Source organism: Corvus cornix, chromosome 2 (assembly GCF_000738735.6).
Source record: "Corvus cornix cornix isolate S_Up_H32 chromosome 2, ASM73873v5, whole genome shotgun sequence".
In the NCBI taxonomy this organism is placed as follows: Eukaryota; Metazoa; Chordata; class Aves; order Passeriformes; family Corvidae; genus Corvus; species Corvus cornix.
Window position 1 is genome coordinate 141203956 of NC_046333.1, and position 27152 is coordinate 141231107.

General features: G+C 37.1%; 1 protein-coding gene across 2 annotated transcripts in view; it reads right to left on the reverse strand.

Moving 5' to 3' along the window:
* Positions 1 to 3531: 3531 nt before the first annotated feature.
* Positions 3532 to 27152, reverse strand: part of TAF2 (TATA-box binding protein associated factor 2) — a 61109-nt gene continuing 37488 nt past the window's right edge. The window contains exons 21-26 of one of the 2 annotated variants that reach the window (XM_019289162.3): positions 22412 to 22481; positions 20796 to 20905; positions 18328 to 18557; positions 15555 to 15707; positions 15036 to 15141; positions 3532 to 5155 (exon numbers count right to left, since the gene is read on the reverse strand). In XM_019289162.3, coding sequence (XP_019144707.1) covers positions 4890 to 5155; positions 15036 to 15141; positions 15555 to 15707; positions 18328 to 18557; positions 20796 to 20905; positions 22412 to 22481 — 935 coding nt within the window. In that variant the 3' untranslated portion in view covers positions 3532 to 4889. The remainder of the gene's footprint in view (positions 5156 to 15035; positions 15142 to 15554; positions 15708 to 18327; positions 18558 to 20795; positions 20906 to 22411; positions 22482 to 27152) is intronic. The other variant, XM_010404820.4, reaches the window with a different exon arrangement.

Below are 27152 nucleotides of genomic sequence, written 5' to 3' on the forward strand. Positions count from 1 at the left end.
AGCCAAGTGAACCGGCTGCTGCTGCCAAAGACGGTTTTGTTCCTGCTCATGCCTCCCTCCCTCCCTCTTCCCACCCCACCCTTGGCTCCATAAGTCAGGCATAAGCCTTGCTGCCTACTCAGCCTCTGCCCAAAAGTTTCAGCTTACTAACAGTGCAAGAATAACTCCAATTTTACTCACAGGTTAGAGAGTTGTATCAGGCCACAGAAGAGCCCAGTTAGCAAAAAAATCCTACATGGGACTGTGGGGTTGGGAACTGTGGGGGCAAAGAGAGCTTCTTGCTGCAGGAGGGACAAGCTGTCAAATCAGCCCAAAGCATGCCCACACAGATTCACTTTCATTCAGAAATTAAGAAAATCCAGCTAAATATGCTTTCATTTGTTCTGTCACTTTATGGTGGTTACCACATCCTAAGCACCATATTAACTGAAGGATTTTTCAATAAAATACAAAGTATTTCAAATTAAATCCTGACTCTTCTACATCAACAAAGATTGTTAACCCTGTAGATTTATCAGGACAAAAATAATAGTGAAAGAAAGCCTTAGAAATGTGTTTAGAAAAACGATATTTATGGTTATCCGATGACTATGGAATAATGCAGACTTCAAGTATTAGCTGCTCTGACAATTCATATGCAAACACTCATATTATTGTCATTTAAAATTATAAAATCAGGAAGTAAACATATATTTTAAGAATATATATTTTGATGAATATATAAAAATTGAAACATACAAAAGTAAGTAAATCTCATCTAACACAGTTCTGAACTTACCTTGTGTATTTTAAGGGCCGCTGTGTAATACCCATGCTCCATTAAAAACGGGGTTCCTAAGTTTCTGAGAATAAACTATCACAAAGAACTGAAAATAATGCCATGACTCAAAATTTCTTGTATTATAATTTAAAAAAACCTCTATTTCTATGAATATGAAATCAACTAAAACTAAGGAGGTCATATATCCCCAAAAGCTAAACAGTGTAAGACACTAATTTTTGTTGATAGGAGTCCTGATGTCAGCTTGAGTGCTTTATGGACAGCAGGGCTTATTGATAGAAAGATGTTATGAGCTCTCCCAATGACTCCATGAAGGTGCATCCTCTCTCCCTCCCTCCACAGCACTGGGACACTCTGACAGAGCCTGGCAGTGACTGACCAAAGCTGAAACTCCTGCTTACCTGGACACCTAAGGAGAGAAGCTATATCCTCATTAGATGCTTCAGCATGCCTACAAATTTAAGACATGCAGTTACTTACTTTGTGGACATTTTGTTATATAATTATACTGAGAAATAAAGAAAAAACCCAATGAAAAGTCTGCATTAGAAACACGTAAGAGATATTTTAGCATTACATATTTGCCCTACACTTACGTGTGTTCTAACATTTATATTGAACAAAATAAAAGAATCCATGTTAAAAGCAGAGATACCAAAATAAATTCTTCAGACTTTGACTGCTTTGCATATTTTCAACAATGCATTAATTTCTACTTTATATGTGTAATGTGCATTCTTGCAGTATTTGGATAATACCCCAATTAAATAAAATATTTTTCCTTTTGTTTTAAGAAGAGTGCACTATAAAGCAGGAGTTTTAACCAAAAATCAGAACCCAGGTCAAAAGCAACTGTATAGGTTACAGGCAACCCATGAGGTTGGAAGGTGCAGAGGACAAAGAGCTTAATCCACCATCCAAATACCAGACTTTAACTTGAATCGATGTCAGGTTATAACTTTGAAACAGTCATCAGTTTTTCAGCAGAAGAAAAACTCAAGCTAAACCACAATCAGTGAGATCTTTGGCAGGCAAAGACTTCAGTTTCCTAAACCTTCCACAAGTGCCAGTCTCATCCAGGGAGGCATCACAAAAACTACACTGCCAAAAATGGAAGATCAAAGAAACCATGAAAACAACCATAGCAGTGAGGTCCCTGCACTGTGGCGGGGTGAAGCATCCCATAAACATCCCCTCCAGACATCTGCCAATCTGCTGCTTAAAAGCCTACAAGAAATGAGTCTTCACATCGTTAGGTGCCTGTTAGAATACTTTTCATCTTAATATTCAACAAAAATATTTTTTCTTGTGAATAAAGCTAACTCCTCCCTTCCCAAAGGAAATATCAAGAACAACTGATAAACACTTTTTGTTGTAGCAATATTTTAGGTATGAGAAGGGCAAGTTCCTTCCTCAAACTTCTTTTATTCTAGACCAGGAATACCCAGTTCCCTTTATTTATTTTCTTATATACAATGTTATCTCATTTCCATTTTCCCTCTTATTTCTTAAAATGTGTTGCCCCAAATCACTGGCACGACAGGATAATTACTTTCACATCTTATATAAAAAATCCTGTTAATCCTTAAGTGACTTTTACTTTTGCAATAGTATAAAACTGCTCACCTCTGTGCAACCAGATGCTTTTTTTTTCACTGCACCATACAAGATGGGGAGAATGGCTTGCTTTCAGACACTCCATTTTCCCTGGAGTTCAGTATTTCACATTCATTCCTTCTGAATTTCAGTTTGCTTTTTTATAATCACCTGTGCAATCTGCCGAATTATTCTGATTTCTGAGCACACTTATCAGTTTGTGAACATTGCCTATCCATGTTGCACCATCTGCAGACCTCAAACTTTGTATTCCATCAAATACACTAATGGATATTCTGAACCACGAACATGATGTAACCTCAGAAACTGCACTAGAAAAAGCTTTTTTAGATTCTCTCTGTCCCTCCCCTACCTTCCAGTTTTCTACTGGCAGTATCTTCACCATATATTTACTATATATTTAACAGTTCACTTAAAGTCATACAGCAATACCTCTGATGGCACAATTTCTGTGCTACAGCTCCACCTCAGTTCTCTGCCTGTATCACTGAACAATACGTTTTCCCCCCAGCCTAAGAGTGTAAATCCACATCTCCAAAAGTAGAAACTACACCAGCCTAAATTATCCATGACCTCATTTTTAAAACATAAATGCATCTGCCTTCAATCTCCCAAACAATGCCAGCTTTCATTGCTTATTAGCCCAGGTCTCCCACAAACACCCCTGGCACTGTTACATCACTCCTTAGCCAAGGGAAAAACACCTCAAAGTATTTCCATTGAGCTATTACTTGCTGTCTCCCAAGCAGTGCTGAGCTGCACATATGGTTAGTACCCAAAACACGCTCAGTACCTCTTTCATCCCACGTTTAGGTGTTTCTCTTGCACCTTTAGCTCACCTAAGCTCCAAGAGCTTGCAGTTATTGCTAAAAGGACACCCAGGTGGGCTTCCCCTGACAAGGCAAAGTTGCAGATCAGGAGAGGCTGCGGTGTTGCCCAGGACCATTGTGTCTGAATCCAGCCCAAACATGTGTTCCAAGTGCAACAATCAGCACAACTATCCATGCAGTATCGAAAGGATATGGTGTTTGAATAACAAAATAAGTATATGCATATTACAAATACCTGAGCCTATCATCTTTCTAGTCTACAGATAACTTTTTATTCCAAGAATTACAGGATTCACCAGCAGGTATAGAATATAAAAGTATTTATTAACTTTCATGAAACAGAATATGGCTTAAAAAAAAGTTTTCTTGGGTCCCTCTTGAACTTCTCTCTTTGCTCTAAGAAGGAGAATCAGTCTCTCATAAAAATTTGTGAAAATTAAAAAAAAAATATTAACCCAAATACAACCATCTTATAGAACACCATGTGAACTCTGGGCAACAGAAGCTAACCAGTGCATGGAAATAAAACCCTGCTTCTACACACGTACAAAGAAAACAAATAAAAATTGGCAGAGATTATTTATCTCTATTATTAAAACTTTTTAAAAATTAAGCTTTTAAATAAAACACTTCCTAGGTGTAAATAGTACACTGCATAAAACACAGCTAAAGAAATTTAAATGTATCCATAGTTTCAAGTCCCAGACCTAGTTTCATCTACTAACATATTTCTTCTGTGGATTCATGAGCTCATCTTGCTTCCAAACAAACCACCCCTCAGGAGGAAGAAACAGATATTTTTCAATATTTTAATTTTTAAGTTTTTCAGATTTTTTTAATTTTAGCAAACATCTTTCAAAAGCATATTCCAATGTTAAGCTTGAAGAAAAAATTCTGCCTCTGTCAAAATAATTCGCAAACTTTATTGGATTTTTAAAAGCCTGATTACAGGACAAAACATGCATTACGGATTTTGCTAAAATTCCCAAAACAATTGCAGAATTTAATCATATTCAAAGGCTCATGTCCATAATAAATACCGCCAGCTTAAAAGCAGCCTGGAATTTTTCAAGAGTTTTAGTATCTGAAAAATGCAAATGTTCTACATACTGTTCTTTTAAGTCTGACATAACGTTGCAATGGTTAAAGCAAGAAACAGGCCATCTGAAGACTAAAGAAAATCCCTGTCTTCTGAGGAGATCTACACTTAGTTACACAATACTGCTCTGGAAACAGCCTGTCACCAAAGGCCTGGCAATTGGCTTCTGCTTAAAACATACTCTGCCTCTAACATTCTTCAAAGGATTAAACCATAATTGATTCTGGCAATACACATGGTAAGCGTGATGTGCAGGGGGTTGCCAGTGGACATGGGGCCCTTACATAAAGGGCTGTTTTCTTTGTTTAAAATGGAAAAAAGAGTGGGAGGTGTGGAGAACAGTGAAATACAAAATGAGTCAGAATCATAAACCATATTTTTTGAATCAGATTTCAACAACCACATATGCAAAAAGAAGGCTTCAAAGGTGGCAGAGCTTCTGAATTGCTAAGGCAATTCGCATATTCTTAGTTCCATAAAAAAAGATAGAAGCTATAGTTATGTACATCCTTCTAAGCACTCCAAGAATATTGCAAGTTGAACTCCAGAGAAGCCACTGGTATCAGTCTGAAAGTGATGGGGAACGAATTGATCGTGCACTGGCTGGACTGTTAGAGAAAACAAAGGGATCCTTTTCCTTTTCTTTAGTATCATGTTTATGTTTATGTTTATGCTTATGCTTGTGTTTCTTCTTCTTTTTCTTGTGCTCATGGTGGTGATGGTGGTGGTGATCGCTGTGTTTTGAGGAGTTTGATTCTTTACTAAACACAGAGAGTGGAGCTGCTGAGACAGGGTGCATGTTTATCTCTCCCGAAGATTGTTCCTTACCTAAAAGAATGGATACAGTGGGATTAGCAAATGTTTAACTTGCATTGTTTCCAAACACAAGGAATTCTGAAATATTAGATAAAACCTACATTATCATTTAAACATACAAACATGGAATCTGTTATGATGCTTGTACCATTTAGCTTCAGAGAAGGTTCTGAACATGCCATTAAAGTTCCCACACTACTAACAATTTTTAGAGATGATCTTTCCTTCCTCAACAGCATAAAAGTATTCCAGGCAATCTGGAACTTTAAAGAGCCCTAGGAAACTGCAAGTCATACTAGCTTCCTGAAATTCATTTTTGAATAGAGTAGGAAAGCCCCTATAACTCTGAATAATGCAAATATAATTGCTTGTGAAAATTCTGATAAAAAGTGCAAGAGTGGCATAAAAAAGTGCATTTTTGGGATGTGAACTCTTTTTAGTCAGGAAGTAAAGTTCCCCACAAGAACATACAAACCTTCTGACAGTGGAAAATTAAACTGATTTTTCTAAAAATTGCCTCTTACAACCAATTTAGCCTATTTGAAAGATTATACAAAGCTTTTTTCTTAAACAAAACCAAATCCCAGTAAAGACAATTATACCATCTTTATCAGTACATATTTCACAAGTACACTAGAACAGTTATATATTGAGCAAGCCTCCTATCTAAACCTGAGGAAGGAAATACGATCCATGACATCTCAATTCCCATTCTCTCTTTGGCTCATTTAATATTTCATTATTTCAGACAGACTGCAATAGCTTCAATAGTAGAGATTAAAGGGCATTATTCTAAGGATACCTTTGTTAAAGAGTGCAAATGCTCGGAAGGTAGGAACACTCAGATTCCTTTAGGCTGAAATTGAATCAAATCACATTGCAAGAATGCTTTAACAACTAGATAAATGTAGAAAAGCATCAACAGATTTTTAAGGCAACTAATCCTCTAAGTTTTACTTAAAATGGATTTTCTTCATAGCTACTTTAAAAATGGTTTTTTTCCCCATCCAGTTTTTGGTGAAAATATCCCCATTAACAAATAACAAGAAATTGTGTTATGTTCTTTGCAATTACCTTCTCCTGTATATTTGAAAACACATTTATTTTCTAGTACATCTTTTTGTTTGGCTGGTTGGTTGTGTAACTCAAAAGGCAAGAAAGATTTGTCTGTGGGAATGATTCCTGGAAGTCTAAAGAGACAGCTCCCTGTACTATGACAAGCAAGTATTGAGAACAATTTCCATGCAATCTTTCTAGCCTTACCCAAAAGATTAAGGACTGATTCAGTTATGAATATATACAGGAAATTTCTAGATGGTACAGCTGTTTTGTTTGTTTGTAAGTAAGTTTTGTTTGTTTTTAAGTAAGTCTGGAAAAAACAAAATCTACACCTTTACAAAGTGTTTGTAAGTCAGAATAGAAACACAAAACATTTTTATAGTGAGGATAATCAGTAACTTACTATGGGGACATGGTGGAATTTCTACTGCTTGAAGTCTTATACAGCAAAATGATGTCTTTCTAGAAATATGTTTGGTTTTAACCACAAGACAGGAGTATGGTGCAATATAAAACTCTGCTGAGGTTATGAAGGAGGCTAGTCTAGAATACAATAGATTCCTATGAACTTGAAATTGCTAATATAGAAGTATTTTAAAAGCTTTAATTTTTATTTAATCAGAACTAAGCAGCAGTAAGCTCATGTTATCAATGCAAAAATTTATTGTCAGAATTCACAACTTTACTTTTTTATGTATCTTATGGCAGGTAGAGGAGATGCACACCAATTCCAAATTCAGTGCATACCTACTACCACTTTGTTGTCTGGAGCCATTCTCAACAGTGCAGACAGTGTGCAAGTATACTGCATTTGATGTACAAAGGTACAAGACTGCTTCACAATGTAATGATTTCCAACTTCATTTTTAAAGGAATTCCTCCTGTATCTAAACCTATCCCCATAACCTGAGCTCCTTCCTCTAAAGCATTCAGTGCTTAGACAACTTTATTTAGCAGCTGCAAGGATACAAAACCAGTCACTAAACAGAAGACACAATAGTGAAAAAAGGAGTATATCCAACTCAGGCGATTAGAAAAGGAAAGGGTGGAGGCTGTATCTCAGAAAACCAAAGCAGGCAGTATTTGACACTGTTAAAATAGTCTGCAATAGTTAAAGGTGAACTGTGGCAGTGACACAAACAGGCCTCCCAGTAACACAGAAATAAAGGTCTTGGCAAAAAGGCTGAAGACCACTGGTTGGTTGTATAAAGAAATGTACAAAAGATTACCTAAAGTACAGAAAACATTGTCATGTGTTCTCAAGATGCAGGCACATGATACATAAAATACACATGGCAAACTGAAGTCAACTTCAAATAGAAGAAAAAACCCACACAATGTAACATAAACTCTTAAAACTTCTCAGCTCCATTAATTCCAAATTGTGGAGTTATTTTTATATGGAAACTAAACCTGTAAGTCTAGACACTAACTTTAAAAATTTTAATCAGAACTGGTATAAAAACACTGGCTTAAGTCTGCAGGGATGATGCAGCAGCAGTGTCAAGTGAAGATGAAGGATGCAACCAGACTCTCCTGACTCTGTTACACGACCTGCCACTTGTGCTAATTTCCTGCAGTTTACTGAACTACCAGCTCTGCTAAGGCAACAGTCTGTATTATCACCTCATTACTTATTTCAGGTGTGTTATTAAAAAAATCTGTTTGTTAAAGCAGCTAAATACCATTGACTGCAATAAGTTAGGGAGCAAATACAACAGTAGTTTAAACCAACAGGACTGAAGGGGTGGTGGTCACCACCTAGAGAGGCAGGAAGATCTTCGGGAAGGTGAGAAATGGGGTCCAACTGCAACTCAAGGGCTACTGACACTTAGGGAAACAGTCAACATTGGTAATATGGAAAAGATGTCAGTAAGAAACGAAAGAATGTCATTACAAAAATCTGCTTCTACTGAGCCAGCAACAGGAGTACACACACAATTTCTTCATAGAGGTCAATAGTGACTCTAGTCTGCTGAGTTTTTAAATGCAAAAATAACAGCAATCCAGAAAATTTCCTCCTACTGTTAAAGAGTGCTTTGAAATCAAGAATCAAATACATTGATCCTGGATGATGGCTCCAAAAGATTGAACACCTATAAATGCTCTACCAAAAATGTTACAGATTTCCACACATAAAATTCAGTGTTGAACCTACAGAACCTTTTTTTTTTTCCTTTCTTTTAATTAGTATCTACTTACAGCCTATGCTAGGAACATGCCAAGTGTAGTTAAGGAAAGCAAGACTAAAGAGAAATTGCCTCACAGGGCAGTATAATCATCCTTTTATCAATGGGGGTAGCAGGACTGATGCAAAGAGACACAGAGCACTCCCTCTTCCTGCAGGGAACCCACTTCTTCCTGGCACAGAGAGCAGGACTGAAACCCGCATTTCTCAAAACACAAAAACACACAATAAGTGGAGGGCGAGCCCAGGAGCTCGCTTCTGAAGTGGTTAGTAGCATTCCTTGGAAGAAAATTCACATACATGTGTCTATCCACATGGATCTCCTCCTTTTTAGGATGTGGAGATTCCAATGTAATTATTGGCTTTGTGGTGTTCCAGCCAGCTGGGTAGGTGTTTAAAATTAGACAGGATTATGATCCCATAGGAGAAAGATCAGAATCTTTGTGTACCATTTGCCCCAAGGACAAATACAAATGCTGTAGATGTTGTGAGAGAGAATAAAATATGAAAATACAGATCTGGTAGCTTAGTTTTAAAATTAAAGGGATTTAGGTCCTGATAAGCTTTAAAGTAACAGAAATTGCTGTCAGATAATGATAACACCCTGCTCACTGAATTTTTTTCCTTTGTAAGACTCATTGGTGCATTAACATTCAACTATGTTGTTGGGTAGAGTGTTTTTCTCTGATTTTGTTATTGAACTTCTACAGTTTGAAAACCTGTTACTTGAGACTTTAACATGTCAACAGGCTTTCATGAGATCTTTCATATGGTCCCTCCTATGTTTCTGATTTTTTCTGTGTGAAGAGAGTGGGATGCCACAAACTTACAGTCTCTGTTTCTTTGCATGGCTAATCAATGTAAAACAGCTAGCTTATACAGGATTTTTACAAATTGACACTTGTTTGAAATCATCCCATTTGCACCCTGATTTATTCAAATATCAGAGAGGGAAAAACCAAGTTCACAAATCATAGCAAAGGCTGAAGCCATGGGTCCTGAGGACAGGCTGATGCTCCAGCACCTGACATGGACAAGCTCTGGGAAGAGGGAGACATCAACATAAGCACGCAAGCACTTAACGTGTCTCTCCCAGAACTCAAAGAAAGCTTACCAGTGAGGAAGAGAATGCACTCTCTTTGCCTAGCAGTTAAACTGCATCCCTGGCTAGCATTTTCTATAAAGAGAAAACACTCAAAAAATGGAAAATACCATAAAAACGGTTTCAAAATTTTTCCTGTTCTTCTTTATTTCTTCTTTTCTTTTTAGTGTTACCCTGGAAATATCCAAGACACACCATTTTTTAATTTAATGCTCTGTTTATGCATCTGTTGAACCACCAACAAAGTACATAGAAAAAGTTACCAAGCATAAATGATTTCAAGTATCCAGAATGCAAAGTCCTGTAATTAGTCTAAAGAAGCAGAATTTTCAAATTATATGTCTCTGAAAAAGATTATCAATTTTCTCTCTAGGAGAGTGCTCTTTTAAGGTCCATGGGACAAAAAAGTTTGAGGGTGAGAAGCAAAGGTCTTGTCAAAAGAAATAAAACCAGCCCAAAGGTTTCTGAAGATGTGCTAAGTAAATCAGTTAATTTGGCTCCAATGTAAACATTTTAACTAGTTCCAATTTACAGACTCATTTGACTTAAATTTTTCAGTAGGATTTAAAATCAGATAGACAATTCCAGATACATATACCAAAGGTATAACTAAAGTATTGTATAGACAAGCTGGTGTTTTAACTAAAGTATACCTTTAACTGGTAAAAAGTTTATTAATTTCCTCATTTGACTTTGATTTAACAACTATATTGCCTTATACTTAATAGAATAGCTTGACTATGGTGTTATTTTTACTGCACTTATTTTAATATTCTAAAACATTCTAGTGAAATTCCTATTTTTGAAAGAAATAACATTTATATCAGGAAGCCAATTCAGAATACTTTGTGCCTCTATCAGTTTCAGGTAGTTCACTTGAAAACTTGCTAGCCTTATTCATCCTCTATATTTGACAGTGTTTAGTTGTTTTCTCAGAGACAGTCACAACTATATGTTGTTTTTAGTAAATCATGGAGTTGACACACTGCAGCCACACACTGATGCAATTCTCATTTCTGTTGTCACTATCTGCAGGGCTTGTGTTTCTATTAAATCTGCTTTCTTTACTTCAGGGTAAAGCACTGGAAAACACCATTCCTTGTGAAGTGTACAATTAACCACATACTATTTCAGTGAGGCAAATTTATCTACAAACCTCAAAGCCTATGAGATACCAGTTTGGAAACAGTTATATCTTGGGTAATAAAGTGTAACAGATACTGTATTAATATTATACGTTATTAAAAGGCATTCTAGCAGAACAGCTCTAACAACTTTTACCTCCTTAGAAAGTAAAGCAAAAAGCTATCATTGTCAGTGGTGTCCTCATATCCAAGAAGCGTTCATTTATATATTCATGATGTTTCCACAGCACTTTTTGGCAGAGAGCCACTAATGGCTGGACTTGGAGGTACTGGTGCATTTACAGCTAACTTGGGTAACTGCAGAGCTGCAGACCTTCTCATGCAGTTTGGACTGAATTCCTATTTATTCCTGCGTCCAAACTCCAAGTGCAGTGATTTGCACCTCAGGTTTGGATCTGCTGTTGTAAATGTACTGCTTAAATATAGGAAATACACTAGTTTACTTCTACACTTTACTACAGCATGTGCAGTATGTCCAAACTGTTCCAGAAAAAAGTCAATCCAGATAAGCCGTAATTTCCTGAAAGTGCACTAACTGTGATAAACAAGACCATAATCAACACTATGACTGTGGTCTAGACCTCCAAAGTTTCATGTACATCTACACAGCAAACAGAACAACCTACAAAGTCAGCAGAGGCAATTTCCAATTTGATTATCCTAGAAAACTGCAAAAGGATTAACAGAATGGCCAAGGAATCTGTTTGATCTGAATCTGAATGCTCAGGATGTGTCCTCAAAGCCCACTGCCTCTGAATGTGATCAGAAAAAAGACTGCCAGTGCACAAAGTGAACATCACTGAACTTTTTTTCTTTCCTTTGCAGAAACAGAGAATTGGATACTGCTTTTTATCAACTTTCAAACCATCAAAACTAGCTGGAAAAAGTTCAATTAAGTGTTTATCAGTGATGAGCCATAACAATATGTAACTTCACTGGCAGATCATGCAGCCTACAGCCAGGCATTTATTTTGAAAGCAGAAAAGACCAGGCCAATCAATAACCACTGACAGATACAGCAGAACCTTTTAAAGGTTACTTCTGACGTATTGTACTTTCAGATGAGTGAAATATTAGAGAAGTGTACCTTTATCTGATTTCACTGAAGTCAACAAAGCAAGACAAGTCACCTTACAGCCTGAGAGTTCAGATGTGTTGCTTACACAAAATCTGATCTTGAAATTCTTTTATCTTAAGATTTAAGTGAAGGGAGCATTCCTAATATTCTTGATGATTAATAGCAAATAAAATCTGTTCTCACATTAGAAATGTAGCCTTGCACAGCCTTGGAGGTCCAAAGGAGGCTACCAAGTTCCTAGCCCTAAGGGCAGATGAATAATCATCACAACAGCATTCTTCAGACAGTTCACAACTACTGTTTTGTTTTAATAATTTCTTGATAAAATTATTAGATTCCCTCACAACTACCAGAGTCCACAGTTCTACTATCATAGTCAGGATGCTTCAGTAGGATTTAAACCATTCATTTTCTGTATGAACTCGGACAGGTGCTGTAATTGTAACACTGAAACCTGTAATCCAGCAAAAGCTATATTAGACTACCTTTTTTATTGTCTCAGCCTTAACCTTTCACATCCATGGGTAGAGCCATAAAAAAAATCCATCCCCCCCCAGCCCCTCCCCCCCCCAAACTTTTAAAGGAAAATCATATTTTCCTGGAGTTAGGGGGGTTACATCAACTTGACCAAATCCAAATCATCATTTGCAGTGGTCTGGGAAATGTGAAAAAAAACCCCAACCCAACAATCCAGCAAAAAACCACAGATAGACAGGACCCAACATGAACTTCCTCCTGGCAGCTGCTTTTCGCATGCTGTGTTTGGCTGATGACCTAACACTTCATGTGACATGTGGGGACATAGCCCACAGCTGGGGGAGGAAAACTGCGGGTGGACTAAGAGCTCACTCCTTCCAAGCAGGAGTCAGAACTGAGGCAGATTTACTAACAAGATACTGAGACCATTTCAGAACCTGCTGTCAATCTATTTCACAACAATCACTCCCTGAAATGCACCCATCCTCCATCATTGTTGTAAAACCTCACAGGCCCTGTGATTACTTTGTAAAATAGAACACTCCTATGTGTGAACAATTTCATTTATGCATGCTTTTATTTCTCCCCATCTGTTTCTTCTCAGCAGTGTACCATTTCCTAAAGATTGAACTATCTTTATTTACTCAGTCTGTAATTCATACATCTCTACTTCTAAGAAAAATGCCATGAATAAGAAACAGGTGAAATTTTAGAAGCAAAGAATATGTGAAGTGGAACTGTTTCTAACTGCACAAACTAAAAAAAAAAAAGAATAAAATAATCCGAAGTGCTTCAAAATAACGTTTTTCATAGGCTTACTATTTAAAGTGAATTCTGGTACAAAACATGGCATTTGTCTCATTTATTACCTAGGAAAGAAAATGTATTACAGTGCACTGAATGTCTCAATAACAGAGGTGAGAAGGTCATTCAGGACACAAGCAAGACTTGAAGTAGCTTGTGTGTGCTGTAGGTCTATAAAAGGACCAATCAAGTGGCCATTTCTCCATTCTTGGTCAGACTTTACCCTTTCTGACCTCCAGCACAAACTTAATCCGCAATAGTCCCTGACCACAGAGCTGGCGTACAGAGGGTCCCCTAAGTCCTATTTGTGAAGTATTTGGCAGAGTTTTGTTTATGACTTTATATTCCATAGAGTGTGTAAATCTAGTAAAAAAATAGTTGCAAAATATCATATAAGAGTTATAAATACTAATCGTCAGCAGATCAGCTTTGCACTTGCATGCCCTGGATGCATCATTGTTTGCCATAACAGAAAATGTGATGGTTGACCGTAACATTGAGAACAAAATTCAAAGCAGCTCTGAGAAGTTTAAACTAAAGCTTTGCAGATACAGGCTCCTAGGTTCATGAGAGTAACCTACATGCAGCCTGCCCCTTTACCCTGCTGAAGTAAGTCAAAAAGTTGGTTTTGCTACTCTAGATAACTAACAGCAAAGCTGTCCTGGTGGACTTGGCTGTAGGCACATGTCGTTAACTGAAGGCCATCTGGAATACAGAAACTAGACCTCCCTGTGTTTTAATGTCCCCATATGAACTTAATTTCTTAGCTGAGAAGTGACAGCAGTTACATTTTATAAAAATAAGGAAATTAAAAGAAAGAAATAAACTTCCTTAGTGGCTACAGCATCTGCCAAAGAAGAAAAAATGTTATGTCCAAGGCCCTAATGGAGTATGAGCATCCAGCTTCTGCACCACTGGCACCAAGGCACCAGCCTCAGCAGGATTCTCAGGGCAGCAGCATCCACCAGCCCTTCTCTTAAAATGGGGCCACTAAATTGCCTGGTCACAGAGAAAGCAGATGAGGTCACCTGTCAGCATAGCTCAGCACCTAGGGCAACTCAAGATGGAACCAACATTCCAGATCCTGCTGCTAAGGTCTACTTCTCTGTTACATTATGCAGTCACTGGATAAAAAGAGAAAAACAAGCAAGAGGGTAATTACTCTGAATTCTACTTCTAAAGCCAAAAACTTCACTTTAACACAATACAGTACTGCAACCTTAAAATCTTGTTCTGGATCTGTATGGAAGATCCCTCAAAATGCTCTGTACATTGTCACATGACCTCAGCTTAGCTCCACTGGCATGTTCTGGAACTGAATTTTGAACAGTTAAAATATTTTGAGAAAATGAGACTAACCAATTAATTTCTTTGCTAATGACAGAGAAGCAAAGAAGGTGGAAGTTCATCAATGATGTTCAACCTGTCTTAAGGTTTCTAAGAAACACTATGCTTTGAGAATAATTTTGTCAAGTGTATGAAAATAGATACTAAGAGAAGTAGTAAAAGAAAGGAAGTGCTTGAAATGAAACAATTTTACTCACAGATGGAATCTTTTCAGCTCTGGAAAGCCCTTCTAAATACCTTTGAGGCTTGTATGTTTTTTAACTGCTAATATTAAGTTATAAATCATTAATATTTGAGGTTTTTTTTTTTACTTAAGAGTCTTGCTATTTTTTTAACCTTCAAAATTACTATTTTTTAAATGACACCTATGGTGAAACAAGTTTTACCTAAATGCTTATGGGGTTCCACTTCAGCTTTGTGCTCTTTTATTCATTCCTTAGCTTTTCACTTTTATAAGCATGATTTATACTTGTCTTACTTAGCTATGTGTGAAAATACATATGTATACGCTTACCTACACATCTACTGAAACCTAAAGAAAAGTTCTTATGCACCCTTTATAATCCTGGAATTCCAGTAATATTTAACACTTACCAACACTGTATGTATGGAAATAAGCAGTAGCAGAAAACACCTCACAACTGAAGTAGTTAAAAAAAATACAAACATCTTGCCTATAAAGTTACTCGTACCTGGTGTGGATGGTCTCTCCAGCATATTCAAATGATGGTAAATGAAGGCTTGGCTGTCATGAACTGTGTCCATATCAATTTCCTCTTCCTCTTGAGAGTTAGAGAACTAAGATATCAGGAAAAAAAATAAGCAGATGCTAATAACTCATAAAAACATCACTAAACAGGATTTAAAATATTTCATTTTTGAGGTAAACTGGGGGTGAGAGGGAAAGGAAGTGATATCTACCACTGCAAAGGAATAAAAATTCAATAAAATTAAAAAGGGTCAGTGTGTTTCCTTCTTTCTAATTTACTGTGAAGCTGTGCGAACAAGAGCATTATCTGTCAACTTTAGTTCTTGCCAGCCAATAAAGAATCTGATAGGAAATGATTTTGCCAAAGTAAGCATAACAACTGCTGTACACATATACACAGCATGTCTTTTGTTTGAACACAGCTTCAAGGGAAGCCAGCAGACACCACTGCTGTTATTCTGAACACTCTACACATTGTGCAAGTTGAATTTCCATTTCTTACTCTGATTTTGAGTTTGACTTTACTGTCTTCATTCTTCTCTAGTATTTGCCCTGGCTCCAATGGAGACCCGAGTGGCATATCAGCCTTCCTCTTCACCCCCTGCTGATGACCAGAAATGCTGGATGCTGTTTCCTTAATAAGATGATCATCCTCCTGAAGCGGCATTAAAAGACCACAATTAGAAGATAGCAAGATCCATGTTTCAGAGAAAGAGACCTGATACCTGAAAAATCTTCTGAATAAAGTGGGTGATTTGAACAGAGTCTTCTCTGTAGTTCTGGCAAGAAGTATTTTCTAAAACCCTGTATGGATTTGTGCCAACCACTCCTACAAACATAGTTTCTCTTTACTTCTATCCCTGCTCCCTCTGCATATCTAGCACTGGCATCTTTTCTGTCGCTTCTCACAATCATAGTACTGTTGGTGTGCAACAACATTTGCTGCCTCTGAATAGCCTTTCTATAAATCTGTGCCTCGCTGACTCTCCTCAGGCCAAATCTCAGTTGAAAAACTGCGATAGCCTCTGATCTACACATGGGATTTAGCTAAATCTTCTTTCAGTTTGTTTTAAAAGCTAAAGCTTACTTTACTTAGTTCAAATCATAATGAGTACTCATAACTTCTTCTTCTTTATTTTACAACAATATTTATTAAAAAGAATAAAACTGTCTTGTAAATTACTGCTTAGATTATAAAAAGAACAAGGTCAAAGAAATATAAAAATAGGAGTCTCCTAAGTTATACATATAGTAATGAAAACAGGAGACAGGTGTTTCAACAAGTCCAATACACAAAATTTAGAAGGGAAAATAAAGTATCCACAGAAGCAAACATAATTAGAAGCTCACTAAAAACTAGATAAAAGGCATATATATAATAGATTCTCAAGGGCATATATTGCTCTCCTGAACTGCTCTGCCTCTATCCTACAAAGAGCACTCTAGCCCCACAAACTCTTGCCCTGAACAATCAAGTTCCATTTTACGAAGTGGGTAACTTTTACCATCCTCAGCAGGTTTAGTGGCACTGGTCTGTCAGTACTGATTTTAACATGTTTATGCTCTCAGAGTATGTCTCCTTCGAAGAATCTAGTTAATTTGATAAATTCTATCACCTGTTTATTCTTTTTTTCCCTCAGTTACATACATCCCTTTTTTCATCCCTACCATTTTTTGTCCAAGGCACTGCTATTGTGAAACACTTCTGGACTGTCTGACATAAGAGGCAGTCTTTGTTTTATGCTACTGGAAAATCAGTACCCTGAATTTTGGGGGAGTTACAGTGAAATGGTTACCTTAAGGTAAGGGGTTAGGAAAATGTAGATGAGGAATAGGAGAAGATACAAAGGATGAATTGCGAATTGAAGCTTATACCAGTGCTATATTTCCACACCAGTGCAAGCCAATACACTGCTAAATGAAGCAGCCTCATCCCCACACAGTTCTGTCCTGGGGTGCCACAAGCATTTTTACAGCTACGTGACGAACTGACTCAGGAAACTCAAATATCTGTTCATAAAAAGGTACTGTTCAACCAGATCCTTCCTGATCCAGCTCACTATGCAGCAACAAGTACTATGCTAGCACAAGGAAGAGGAAAGTTTAGGAAAAGAAGAGTTAAGAGGAAATCTTTCGATAGTCCGGCTCCAAAAAAAGTTTGGGTGTTCACTGAACTGCAGCCTAAAAACCTGCCAACAAAATGCTTCCTAGTATTTAATTCTAATGATTAGGGACAGCAAATTTGGACTCACTACATGCTCTGTAAATATGCAGGACAGGTCTAACAATATCTGACTCTACCAGCATTTTCTCCCCCTGCTGGAAAGGGCCTGCAGCGTACTGTCAACCAGTACTCTCAGTATACTTTTCAATAAAAACTATTTAGACATTAACTATGGAAGTGATAAAGTAACAGTAAACCATCCCATTCAAAAGGGTGGAGAGAGTTTCAAACATGCTAATCACATGTTTACATTCTCTTTCAGGATTTACTCCTGGACAGTTTCCACCAAACGCAGTTTTTGAAACTGTTAAGAAAAATCACTCATTTCCATGTGTGTTGATTTTTCTTTCCCTCGTAATTAAATCTGTCCAACAAAAATACTTGGTCTTGAAGCAGTGGCAGTTATTCTTGAGGAAAGTATGACCTTAATAGTTTATAAAAATTTGTTTTCTAACTACACAATGTTAGGACTGAACCCTCCGAATCCAGAAAGATACCAAACTGAATGTATGCCATTCTTCAGAAGTTGTTACAAATCCTTCAGAGCACAGTACTAAAACATCAGATTCAAATGTTCAATGCAGATGTGTTAGATTTCCAACTTTCACATCTCTTAAAGTTATTTAAGATGAGGTGTATCTATGTATTTTAAGATGCAATAAATTCACTGATAAAGGTTTTGTTTTGGAAAATTGGATAACTTGCCTATAAGAAACAGTCTCATGAAAAAAGTTTTCATCACAGCATCAAACATTTCTGTGAATCATTTCATATCTCAGAAGCAATATATAAAGTTTCATAAAGAACAGAAATGATGAGACTAGAAAAAAACAAGTAAAAAGCTTGCATATGCGACACAAAACAGTTAAAAAATGTCCAAAAAATCATGGTATATGCCAGCTTTTCAGGAGTACAGAATAAAGAGCAACGAGGTAAGAAGGTAGCTTAGGTAAAGCATGAGAGGCTTGAACACAATACAAAATTCAGTCAGCAACCCATGCAAGAACTCAGAGCCAGCTGAATAGGATGGATGCAGATAGTTTGTGCTTACGGTGTTCTGAAATCCTACTGACTGTCCATGATTGTTAGTACTATTCACAGGTTCCTGATTATTTGCAACTGATTCAGGGATGATCGTTGGATTAAGTACAGCCTTCTTTTCTTTCAGGTTAAGAACAAGTCCAAGCTCTGGTAATGGTAAACAGGAAGGTCTGCTGAGGCCAAAGAGTGTGAAATAGAGGTCCACAGCACCACATCGTAATCTCCAGTCATGTGAAGTTCCTAAAATCCAAAAGAGATTGTTAATACAAAGATAAAATCTCCTCCTCTCTCACAAATAAAACTGCTTAAGTGATCTAGGCCCAGCAGAGTATGACATTTTCTGTGCTGGAGATACACTTCCTTCATTATTCCTGGCTCTCATTAGCTCTAATTCATATGCTTTCTTTTTAAACTTTTTTTCTTCTTAAACTTTCTTGTTTAAAAGAAAGGCTTTAAGTTTCCTGGGTTGTAAGTTAGACATGTTTAGCAGAACAAGACCAGAAAAGTAAGTGCTGTAATAACATAATGAAAAATAAAAGAAAAATAACCACACCCATATGTCTTTATTTTTCAAGTTGCATTCTTAAGTTTTCCTACTGGGCAAGTAAATAGAGCATTTTATTACCCAACTGGCTTCCTGTATCAATGGATTTGGTTGCATTTGCCTATGTATTCCACACAATGTAGTAAGAGCTTTAAGCATGACTAAGATCTTTACTCTCTAGAAACTGGATTGATCGAGAAATGCACAGGCATGCTTTTTAACATCATTACTATGTCCTGTACTTCACTGAATACACAATACTGTATTAAAAAAAAAGTCTTCTTACTGCACAAAGCAATACTTTATTTTTTTATTATTTTTCACTGCAAACTGTGTACTGCTTTTATATCTTCATACACAAATGGTCTAAGCACATTTGGCACCAATCACAACAGAAAGACATTTAACATCTGGTGCAATCTGCAAATACAGTGATTCTGGTGTTAACTCAGCCCAGCTCCTGACTGACTGCAAGTTTATTGAACATATTGTTCCCCAGCAGGAATTGAACTGTATCTGGTAAACAGGACACAGACGTGCCAACTGCCATGTTAATGTGGCTGTGCAAGACTTAGCACAAAATAAAATTACAAGATCTATCCTTGTAAATAGTAGTTTTATGGGGCCAAAATAGTGTTTTGAGTAAGCTTAGCTTACTTACCAGTTACAAATCACCAGTCACACTCACCCAGTTACAAATGAAAGCAACATGAATATTCATCTGGACATTTCGAACATTAAAAAACTCTCCAGAGAATGACACATTCAAAAATATCAATTTTAGAACTATTGTAATATTATCAATTTAATTCAGATTAACACAGAGAAAAAAAAGATTACATATATCAATCAGAGTCTGTTCTCTATTATACGTGCTTATGTTAAATGAAAGCAACTCATGATTCTAGAACCATGCATGTTTAAACCTGGCTACTAGCTTGTCAACTAACAACTTTTTTCAAGGCACCCTGGAAGGCTACAGTTATCCCTTACAGAAAATTAATTGAAACATTATGTCATCTCGAGGCATAGAAATTTAAGTGCTTAAAGCCCCATGAACTTTAATAAGAATGTATACCCTATTTGTTCCTTGCAAAAAGAGGTAACGCTTGTAACACTGCACACACTCTTCTCTCATGAAAAAGCAAAAACAAATTCTCTGATGGGAACATCAAAATTGTTTATTTTGTGTGTCTGACACTTGGAAAATCCTATGAAACTGTACTACTAGTAGTCTCCCCACTTCAACCCCTGGAGTGTAGCTGTAAACTTTCAAACACTAAATATAATGACACACAGAGAACAGAAAGCCTGCAATGACCTAAAAAAAGCTATATAAATGTTTATATGTAATCTATGTAGTAATGTGCCAGATGTTAAAGGGCAGCTTGTCAGGACTGGATAAAACTGCGTCAGTAATGAAAAACAGGTCAATGGTAAAGACGCAAGCCTTCTCTCACTAGGATCTTTCCTAATCTCAAAAGGCAAATTGAGTTTTAGGTCTATAATGTACTTCTAAAAATCTCATTTAAATTATCTATACCAATGCTGTCCTCTCGTATTCTCTGTAAAAGAGACAAAAGAGGACAAAAAGAGACATAAAACAAACTCTTAAGTGTGGCACAGACACCATTATTTGAAGAAACACTTCCTTTGAACATTTTTGAACATTAGAAATATCATTCTGTGAAAAAGGACATCAAAGCACACTACATCAGTAGACAAAAGAATTAAAAACAAGGTTTGGTAGCCTATGTCACTAAGAATGTTCTGGAAGTACATAGATTATATTCAACGTCTGAGACTGGATTTTCAATTTCTAATCACTGAAACTAAGAGAGCTCATGGCATATTCTGAAGCAAGTCTTTATTTCAAAAAACCTCACAATAAAACTCCAACACAACAAAACAACAAAAAAATCAAAAACCCTAACCTGAATTCATCAGTTTCCAAAGCTGATCTACCAAAGCTTCATTACATAAAGGGGACTCCATATTCTTGGTGAAAGGTGGATTCTTAGTCAGCATATCCAAAATCTTATGCCTGAAAGAAGCAGAACAGTAATCTTTATTATCTTCCAAAAGAAAAACCCTAAGGATACAAAGTCTGTTAGTTTGCAATATTCTTACAAAATTCTTAAATTACAAGATTCAATCCAAATTTTTAACCAATGTTTTATGCCTTTAGTTCTTTCTTCTGTCCACAATTATGCATAGACACAGATTTACCATCAGCAATATAACTTAGAGATAAAAAGTGAGGTGCAAAGCACTAGGATGTTTTTAGACGCAACTGTTAACAGTTGTAGGCTACATTATGCTCTTCTGTTTAGTAATGATCTTTTTTGAACACTGACATGGAAATTTACCAAGAAGCAGCAACACTGGCAAATAAACTCCTTACATACTGATACCAAAGAGTTTCTAAATAACTGCAAATGTTTGTGACCGACACAAAATGGCAGGCCCAAAAACACTGACCTGCACATTTTCCTGAAAACAGACACTGCCACCTCTTAAGTTGCATTGGTGTCTGAAGATCCTGCACTTACCATATTGCTTACAATATTTACACACTGAGCTGAAAGTAGATACATTTTTGTTTCTTCAAACTTGGCCTTGAAAACATTTCACAAATAATTCTTTGTTCCATTACTTGTTATTTTAACTATTTTTCTCTGTATAGCCAGCTTTCACCTTGCTGTCTTACACATTTGGAACAAGAAGACTCTTGCAGATACTTTTTTCCCTGCATTTTCTTTTGGAAGAGGCTAACATACAGCACTCATTTCAAATTAAATCTCCTTCTTAAACTGAAGCTAAACCTGTATTTATTTTCATTAACAAGAGTGACAGAAATGAAACAGAACAATCTTGCAGCTATGACATTTGTATGAAATCACCTATAGAGAGAGAGAGTAAAAGTAATATTATTCAACTTTATATTAGAAGTAATATTATTTAACTCAGTATTTTAATGGTGGTCATAAGAATAAAGTGTTGGGAAAAAACAATTATTATGAACCTTGGTGTTCACAGGTTTGTAATGAATGTGCTAAAATACCCAACCACTCATGTGAAAACAAAGTTGAAACAAGCAATACTAGAAATTTCACCACATCTTCACATGATCCTTTCACCCCATCTACAGTCTAACAATTGCTTTACACCCCTTGCTGTCCAAATATTGTGTGTACTATGTCTCAGACTGTCTTTTCTAAATATCACAAAGTCTTTTTTGCCATATGCAACATCATATTTATACACTTTATTTATGTTCAGGAAATAATCTCTAACTTCAGACTTCTTCCACAAGGTAGAACATAAAAGACAAAAATAACATAATGCAGAATTAGAACAGAATATACTAATTTTTGAGATGTGAATTGTTGAAACATCAAAACACGTTTCAATTAACCTAAAATAACAAGAAGGAAAAAGAGTTTTGTGAAGAAGCAGTTAAAGATCTGATCTATTCTAGTGATTCCAGGTGAAGAATTTACTTAGTAGCTTCAGCACTGGTAAAAAACCTGTCTCTTTATTAACTCACCTTATGTAGGGTACAGGATCACTCTGAACCATAGTAAGTAGCCACTGTAATTCTTCATAGCTCCTATCAACTGCAAAGCAAAATAAACCAAAATGCCTATTAGAAGGATTTTGATGAAGACAATCATGAGTTCCTGAATTAGCACGTAAAGAGCCTGAGTGATTGCAACTAAAGAGGAATTCCACTAATTATAGAGCAAATTCAAAGTGTAAGTGTTTTACTTTACATTGAAATAGAAACATTTACAAAACTCTTCCATGCCTCAATTGTTGAATAACAACCAATTTGACTATTTGCATGAGCATTGACTGGGAAAATCAGAGTAAAGGCTCATCTTGATATTGTGAGCTTCCTAAACTGAACACATTCAAATATCCTTTCAAGAATCAGAAGCATAACATTTTCTGTAGAGAATATACAACTCTCATACACAGGAATCTGTGAAGGATTATCTTTAAATAGGATAGAAAGAGGAATACTACAGGGCTTATATAAAACTGCAGTCATAGCTCCCCTCAGTAGCCTTCATTAGTTTTTTAGATCATTATACTTTGCAACTAAAATGGATTTTGAAACCTATCAGCACATGCTTCTAGAAAATTGCTGTTTGACACTGTTAGAAACGAAGTCAGCTTGTTAGATTGAAATGTAACTTACATTACAAAATTCCTTTGATTATCAGAGTAGTATTGCAAAAATGGGATATCATGATCACTCATTACACAAAACATGAAAGAATTTTTATGTGATCTTTTTGTCAGGTGCATAACTAAGATTTTTTATAGCAGTATTCTCCTTTCTTTAAAACAATGAAGAGGGTGTATTAATCATTACTGGATAGACAGGTCAAAAAACATTTCTGTTGCTTTCATTTTGTGGTCCTAGCAAAAGGGTCTTTCTTCCCCTAGCCAATCATACTTTCAGTTCTAAATACCTCAGTTCAACTTTTCTTCCTTATTTCTGTTAGTTTTCAGTCAACAATTTTAAAATATAACTTCTTTCATCCAACCAATTCTTATACCTATTATTCTCTTGTTATTTCAGTAGGGTAAGTTGCTTTTAACAGAAGAGTCATTTATTAATACTAGAAGAACCAGCACTTTAGTTCTATTACAAGTTTTAGAAATACTTTGGACAGCTAAAACATAAGACCCCTTTCTGGGCTAGGAGAAGGCAACTACATTAAAATATTGCTTAGAAGATGTCTGAAGAGTCATTTGCAAGCCACTTGTGAATCAGTACTGCTCTTCCTACAGTCCAACCAAAACAAAACTGGTTACACTGGTGAGGCTCCAGTAAACCCTGTTTGGAGGCAGAATGTATTAGCTCACACAGTGCGCTGTTCAGAGCACAGCTACACAGTTCTGCATGATGCCAGAGCAAATTTGTATCCATACACATCAGAACTACAATCTCAGATTTGCCTTAAAATCCAGAGAAATCTTTGAAAAACTATGCCTAGAACATACTTCTAAAGGAGTAGTGACTGCTTGTGCTCAGCTCAGTGCACAGCTGCTTTTTCTGGCTTGGAACAGAAGGCAGCTAGAACACTGCAAACAAAAGTTGTTTTGCACGTAACAAAAATAATATTGTATTACCACACAGCAAAGAATTACAACACTGCAAACATGAAGTCACAATCATTAGCAAATTGTAATTACTTTGACTAACAGAAGGTATTTTAAAATGCTTTTTTGCTAGAAAATGCAAAGCCTGAGAGATAAATCCTTTAGGCTGGCAGTACTGTATAACAAAAGTGGGTAACACCATACTTTTGTAATTTTTTTTTGTTGTTGTTTTTTAAACTTATTTCTGCTAGAGATGAAGTAAGTCTTCCCTGCTATTTGCCTTATAGTGTAAACTAAGTCTTCTAGGCTTCCAAAGCTTTGCTACTAATGCATTTAACCAGCTCCTTAAATTTACACAGGAACTATGAAACAGTTTGGACAGCAATGACAAATTAAACCTGACCTCAGGCAGAACCAATCTTATTACCCAGAAAAACCATACACCAGCCTGGTTTGGAGACCTCGCAAGATCATCTGCTCCAATCTTCCATGGGAAAGGGAGCCTAGATGAGATTATCTAGCACTCTGTCCAACTGCACCTTGAAAACCTCCAGTGATGGGGACTCCACCACATCCCTGGGGAGGCTGTGCCACTGACTGACTGTTCTTACTGTAAAAAAATTTTTTCTTGTATCAAGATGGAACCTCTCTTGGTGCAACTTGTACTTGTTAATCCTTCTCCTTTCCATGTGGAGGAGAGAGACACTCCATCCACTTTGTAGCTGCTCTCTAAGTACTGGGATATTCTGATGAAGTCTTCCTGAGCCTTCTCCAGTGAGAAAAGACCTAATGCTGTCAAGTCTTCCCTCACAGAGCAGGTTCTGCAGCCCCCTGATAATCTTCATGGTCCCTCTCTGGACCCCAGTCTGCCCACAACTTTCTTGAACTGTGAGGGCTGCAACTATACACACTGCTGGAAGTACAGACTGAGTACAAAGTAGAGTGGGATGATCACATCTCTGTCTCTGTTAGTACTGCCCCTGCAGATGCAGCCCAGGATCTGATTTGCTGCAGCCACACGCTGCTGACTCGAGGTCAGCTTGTTATCCACCAAGACCGCAGGTCCCTTTCAGTGATGCTGCTCCCCAAGCACAGATCCTGGCCTGTTCTGGGCTCTTTGGTTATGCTGTCCCAGGTGCAGGACCTTGCATTTGTTAAACTTCATCCAGTAGTCGCTCACCCGCTCTCCCAGCCTGCCCAGGTCTCTCTGTGAGATGTCTCTCCCTTCCGCTACGTCTACCTCACAACCAGCTTTGTCATCAACAAACTTGGTGAGGCTGCTTTCAGTGATGTTCTCCACATAATTTCTGAAGATGTTCCCCGAGGGACCCACTTGTGACAGACTGCCAGCCTGAGTAAAAACCACTGATCACCACGCTCTCAGTGTGGCCCATGACCTGAATTCTTACCCACTGCACTGACCACCCATCCTGTCTGTAGCTTGCCAGTTTGTCTAGGAGAAGGCTGTGGGAAAAGCAGCATGTGTAGATTTTCATACTTCTGATAGATATAAACACAAGTCATTGCTTTCAGAAACAAAAATCCCCTTGTGATTTTTTTTCAAATTATAAGCAGTGTTGTCTCAGTTCTCAATTGCAGCAGACCATCTCTGACACTGAAGTTTAACGTTCATCAAATTTGATAATGGTTATTTATTTAGAATAGTTTGTGGTTATCTCTTTTAAGTATGCAACTGCCTTGTTCCATGCAAATAACTATTAATAGTCATACAGCTCTCACAAGTTAACTTTTAAAAGTCAATAAACTCTGTTCACTTCAAGCCACTTTAGATAAACTGTCAAAGCCCTTGTATGCTGCCTCAAGCATTTTAAAAAGTTACCATGTCTGAAAAAACCCCTTGCTATTAATGGCAAAGAAAACAACTTATTCAGTTCCATGGAGAAATTATTTCTTTTCAAGTAACTTAAAAAAAGGTAGTGTTATTCCTACTCTAAAAGTTCCACCCAGAAAACACAGACTTTCCTTTTTATGGAAATTACAAAATCTGTCAGCTTCCTTTACAAGAACTGTTAAAAGCCAGCTTTGGCACAAGCAACAGGCTTTTGATAGCTGCTGGTTTGCATCCAGTGTGAACTGGAAACCAGGTAACTGGGAACAAGAATCAGATCTCTTGGCAACACATGGCCAATCATTTCTCCTTCTAAAGCCAGGTTTAGGGCTCTGCAAGACAAGCACTGCTAGCTTCTCTATGGGTAGTGGAAGAAGTCAGTTAGCAAACTGTGTTTCCAGATCACCCCTCCACCAAAAACTCACCAGTCTTACAGCAGGAGCAGAAGCTCCTGTGTTCAGTGCTGGAAGCTTGTATTGGAGAAATGACAGTGATGACCAGCTAGACACTAGGCTGTGTGGTGAACTTTATAGCAGATAGGTATTTGCATCTGCTACCTCTGCATCCAAGAAAAAGCTGTTGGCAAGGGGCAAGGCAGTTAGGCGCAGTAGTATTCTGGTCTGTCATTTTCAGATCTCACAGTGAGCTCTGTCAAAAACTCTGTTCATCATCTCAACCACTGATTTCAAGTAATCTACTTTTTACCATTCAAGTTTTAGCTTCCTGTACAAGGTTTCAAGCAACTTACCCTACTATCTTGCTTATACAGGACCCCATTTGATCAACTGTTTTAAAGATGTACTTTATTACCTTGTAGTATGCTTTCTTATCCAAGCCACTTATTAACTATAAATACCATCCATAAAAGGTCAAGAATTTAATGAGAAAACATTATTTCTATCAGTTTGTCTTTCCAAAGGGTGGGATGAATTAGTGACATTATTCTAAAGGAAAAGAGCTGATGAGTAAGCTTTCTATTCTCCAGCAAATCTTTCCATGAACATTCTATGAAGGGTGGAATAAAGCAATTAGCCCACCAATGAGAGATATGTATAGCACTAGCACAATTGTGAATTCTAGCTTTTATCACTCACAGGATTACCAAATGGTCTATGTGCAGTGGGTTATGGATACAGAGTGTCTGGTGGATTACAGGAGGGAGGGAGCCTGAGTGCTGCTCAGCACACAGGCTCCCTCACAGTTACCCGCTGTTTGGAATGACAGCCTGGTTTCAGTCTGTGAGCGGATGCCTGAGTTCCACTGAATGCATTCACTCAAAGAATCTAACTACCTTAAAACCTCCCACTGCTCATCTAGTTTGAGA